Here is a 4,194-nt window from a genome sequence, read left to right on the forward strand (position 1 = left end):
TCAGCAATGTGTCACTTCTCCTCTCTGAGCATAGTTTCTCTTTCAGTTAAATGGAAGGGCTGGGCCAAATGATCTTCTGTCCCTTCCTACTCTAAAAATCTTACCATTTCTTCCAATAAAAAAAATGAAGAATGCTCAAAACATCACGTTTGTTTTTACAACATGTTCTCAGTGCCAGCCTTTAGTATGTGTATGCATAATCCACACAAAATAGCACAAACATTCATTTCACATATAATTTACCCAGTAAATATCTAGTTTCAAATCTACAGGTCTTAAATCATGTACCAAATACCATCAAGTCTGTTAAAACTCTCCTCAAATTAAAGATGAGGAAATGAAATGACTCATAGTCCAGGGCTTTTTTGTACTATACCAAACTTCCTCCTCCCTTTCCTGCTTTATCAAAAGATAGCATGATAGCAGAATATAATTCTAGATAGTGAAACTGATCTGGATTCAAGTCCTAACTTTGCCATTAGTTTGCTGTGTCACCTTGGACAAGTCACTTTCCTTTCTCAGGGCTTTGGCTTTCACATTTTACATGAAGGAGTTAAACTAGATGTCCCTTCCAGTTGTAACATGCTATGATCTTATAACAGCCCTATCTGACAAAACAAAATACACATTCTTGAAAGAGAAAGTGGGTATTTCTAGCCAAGAGAACTGAAGTCTGGGCTACTAGTTTTAAATATATGCATCAGTTCAACTTAGCAAGTTGGTCCTAAAGCATTTGACTTAAGTATCTCTTGGAGGAAATTACCTTGAATACACACACACACACACACACACACACACACACACACACACACCCAGTATGGGGTAGCTATGATGTACTAGAAAAAAATACTGGAGGAGGAGTCCAAAGAACTGGTTTCAAATCCCAGCTGTCACTTACAAGCTGTGTCCCCTAGGCCAATTTATTAACCTCTCTGAGCCTAAGGTTCTTCATTAAAATGGAGAAAAGAATAAGGAAATCTGACCTAAAATATCAATCAAAATAAATCATTGTAACTGTGATGTACACTGCAAAGCTGGACAAGTGGAGATGATCTCCCACTGTGGAAAAGTAGCTGCATTCAAATCAAGTCTTCCTATAAAAAACTGGACTGATTTTTTAACTTTATTAACTCTGAATTAAGAGTAGAACAACAAAGCTGAAGACACCATTGGAAGGGGAAAAGAGGAAATAAATCAGCTTTAGGAAATGGATTGTTTATCTGGATTCTGCTAATTAACAAAACATGAGATAACTCTCAACAGCCTACTCAGTTTACTACAATCTGGTGAAATGTTCTGTGTACTCTAGAACATGCAATGCAAGGAACATTTCTTAAAGTGCCCAAACCGGGTTGGTTAACCTCTTAGAGTGCATATGGTGTAAATCTCTGAGTGTGTCTCAAGGGAGAGAAGATACTTCTAATAACCAGTATCTGATGATACCATATGTTTTCACAAATCAAGATTTCTCACTCATTTCTAGGTTGTTAGTTACCCAGCCAAGTTTCCTCACAGTACCTTATGCAAATAACAAAAACTGTCACAAAGGACAGAGGAAATGTTAATAATGCCAACCTTGTGCAGTCCTCTCAGTACTGCTAGTTCTTTTTAGATTAAATTCTCCAGTAGAGTTGAATTTCCTTCGAAATCCCCTCAGTAATGCAGGATGGAGCCTTGAAATTCATAGACTGACAGTAGTTTTACCCATAGAGCTCAACATCCTCAATATTTGGGCAGGTTAGAGTTAAATTCAGAAGGCTGGGTCCTAAGAGATGTTTTTACTTTTCACCTAGCATATCAAAGGATCAAAATGCTTGAGAAGTTTATTATTCCAGGAGGGAAGAAGTGACTAGCAATTCTATCAAAATGACTCATTCAGTTTAGATAAGTTAAATAACTCCAAGTTGTGCATACTTCCTCCCAAAGTAAGCACCCTGTGAAGTTAAATTTGCTAATTACAAGCAAGGAAGGAGAAGGGAATGAACACTGGAGTTCTTTCTGCCAGGTACTGGATTACTAGGCAGTTTACACAGGTCCTGATGTAGCCGTTATTCAAAATTAAATGTTACATTCATTGAAAAGAAACAATACTCATACAGCTCTAAATTTATTAAATCATATGATTACTTTAAGGGGAATACCAGGAAGACAAAATTTAATTTCAGAGGACTCCTATATACTTGGAAATCCAAGTGAATTTTCTATCCTCTACCATCTAGCTGTGAATTTGTTCCATATATTGAACTTAAAGGAGATTCAATGCCATCTCAAGTTTGGCCATTGCCATCTTCAAATCCCATACTAGTGATTTGAAGGTTGGTGGAAACACACTCATTAACGACCTACCAACGTACATTTTCTCTGCTTTTGTTGCTGTAACTTTTGGGGTACATATTATATATAATACCTATCCAGTTTTAGAACGACTTCTAGAATGTACAGATAATAGTAATTTGCATTAAGGTATTTCTTCCACGGGTAAGCTTGCAAATTGAAGGCCAGCTGACTTTTGGAACCATATTAGTGACTTTTACAGTAACATGACAAATTTTACCCATTTTCAAGTTCTCATAGCACGAAAATGTATTTCACTGCCTCTAGTGCCACACAAGACCAGTAGAAGAGTTCGGTGAACTCGCTTTAAACATTATTCCAACTGGGAAGAGTCGGGAGTGGGTCAGTAGAAGTCCCAGGCAAAGCGAAGCCTTCCAACTACTGTAGTTCCTACTCAGAATCTCCCTATTAATCACCACTAAAACATTTTGCAGAATTAGATAAAGAGCACCAAGCTGTGGCTCTCCTTCCAACCACAGATTACTCAGCACTTGTTTGTATCGCTGTAGTCGGTTGTACACATTTCTGTACGGCAACTCTTTTAAGACCGCAGTCTCGCTAATGGTAAAGGACCTCGTCTTCGATTTCCTCTGCCTCATGGCAAGGTGGTATTTTAATAAAACACCGCGGATCTAGAGTACATCAGCTAGAGGACTTTCCTAAGTAAACACCCAGTCTTCCCCCTCCCCGCGCTCCGCTCCTTTTCTTTTTGTGCAACCAAAAGAGGACGGCAAATAGGGAGTAGAGACACCTCTGAATCGGATAGGTAAGTTAGCGGCAAAAGAAGAAAAAAACAACCGTCAGTGCAATTCCTGTTACCGCTCCTTTAATCTATGGCCCCCAAGGCCAAAACGGATGTTTCAAGGTAAGCTCTGAAACCCTCAAATACACATCTCCGGCTCTCGAGCTCGTAAACTGTCCCACCTCGCAGAAAGCTGGACAAGAGAAAGAGGCTCCGAGAGAAGCCCGGGGGCCGTTTACCAGGGCCAAGACGGAGGTTTGCCCGAGGTGGGCGATTGCCCTCCCCGGAACTCACTCTGAAGTAGCCGAGGGAGACGGAGAGGGGCTGCGGCGGCGGGACCTGGAAGGGGTGTAGGGGGTACGGCACAGGGGAAGCCAGGAGACGGGGACGCCTGGCTTCTGGGCCAGGGCTCCGGTTACTTACCCGATAGGGTCGCCGCCCTCTAGGTGCACATCTTCAGGGGCATCAAAGAATTCCTCCGTGTCACTTTCCGACGCCATTTATAGGACACACCCGCGGGTGAGGGGGCCGGCGCCGCCTGGAGGGAGGGTGACTCTCGTCTCCTCCTCGTCGTCCTCCACCCCGGCGAACCGTGGGGAGGTGGGTCCCGGAGAGGATGAGGAGGGAGCAGACGATCTGAAGAGAGGAGCTGGACGGGGGGCCGCCGGCAACTGCCAGACTGAGGCAATAACCAGCAGAGCGGCCGTCTGAGGAGGCGGCGGTGGATCCAGGGACTGTTGCTGCCGCCGCTCCCGGCGATAGGGGTGTGGAAAGAGCGCAAGAGGCGGTGGCTCTCCTCAGTGGGGGAGGGCGGGCGCGCGGACGACAGCAGCTCCAATATCTCCCGCAGCGGCAATTACAGCTGCTGGGAAGCTAGTTGCCCGCAAAAACCGGACCGCACCTACCCTCGCGAGATTTCGGGAGGGCCGGTGGGGCGTGGGCGGAGCGAAGAGGTGGCGGGGCGGTTCCTGAGAGGCCGAGCTCAGATTTCTGGTACTCGAGAAGCCTATCAAAACGGCGCAAGCGCCGTTGAGGGCGTTCGGTGAGGGCCGGAAGTAGTGGGGAAGGGTGGGGATGAGTGTTCTGAGGGGAGGAGTCTAGAGCCTACGCCTGAGCGG

The 4,194-nt window shown here is 44.7% G+C and overlaps 1 protein-coding gene across 1 annotated transcript in view; it reads right to left on the bottom strand.

Moving 5' to 3' along the window:
• WDR44 (WD repeat domain 44) overlaps positions 1-3,964 on the bottom strand; it is a 102,737-nt gene extending 98,773 nt beyond the window's left edge. Inside the window, exon 1 of the mRNA XM_010855716.1 lies at positions 3,500-3,964. Within this exon, the coding sequence (XP_010854018.1) occupies positions 3,500-3,576 (77 nt within the window). The 5' untranslated portion in view covers positions 3,577-3,964. The remainder of the gene's footprint in view (positions 1-3,499) is intronic.
• Positions 3,965-4,194: the final 230 nt, after the last annotated feature.

This window comes from Bison bison, unplaced genomic scaffold, assembly GCF_000754665.1.
Source record: "Bison bison bison isolate TAMUID 2011002044 unplaced genomic scaffold, Bison_UMD1.0 scf7180017864367, whole genome shotgun sequence".
NCBI classification, from domain to species: Eukaryota; Metazoa; Chordata; class Mammalia; order Artiodactyla; family Bovidae; genus Bison; species Bison bison.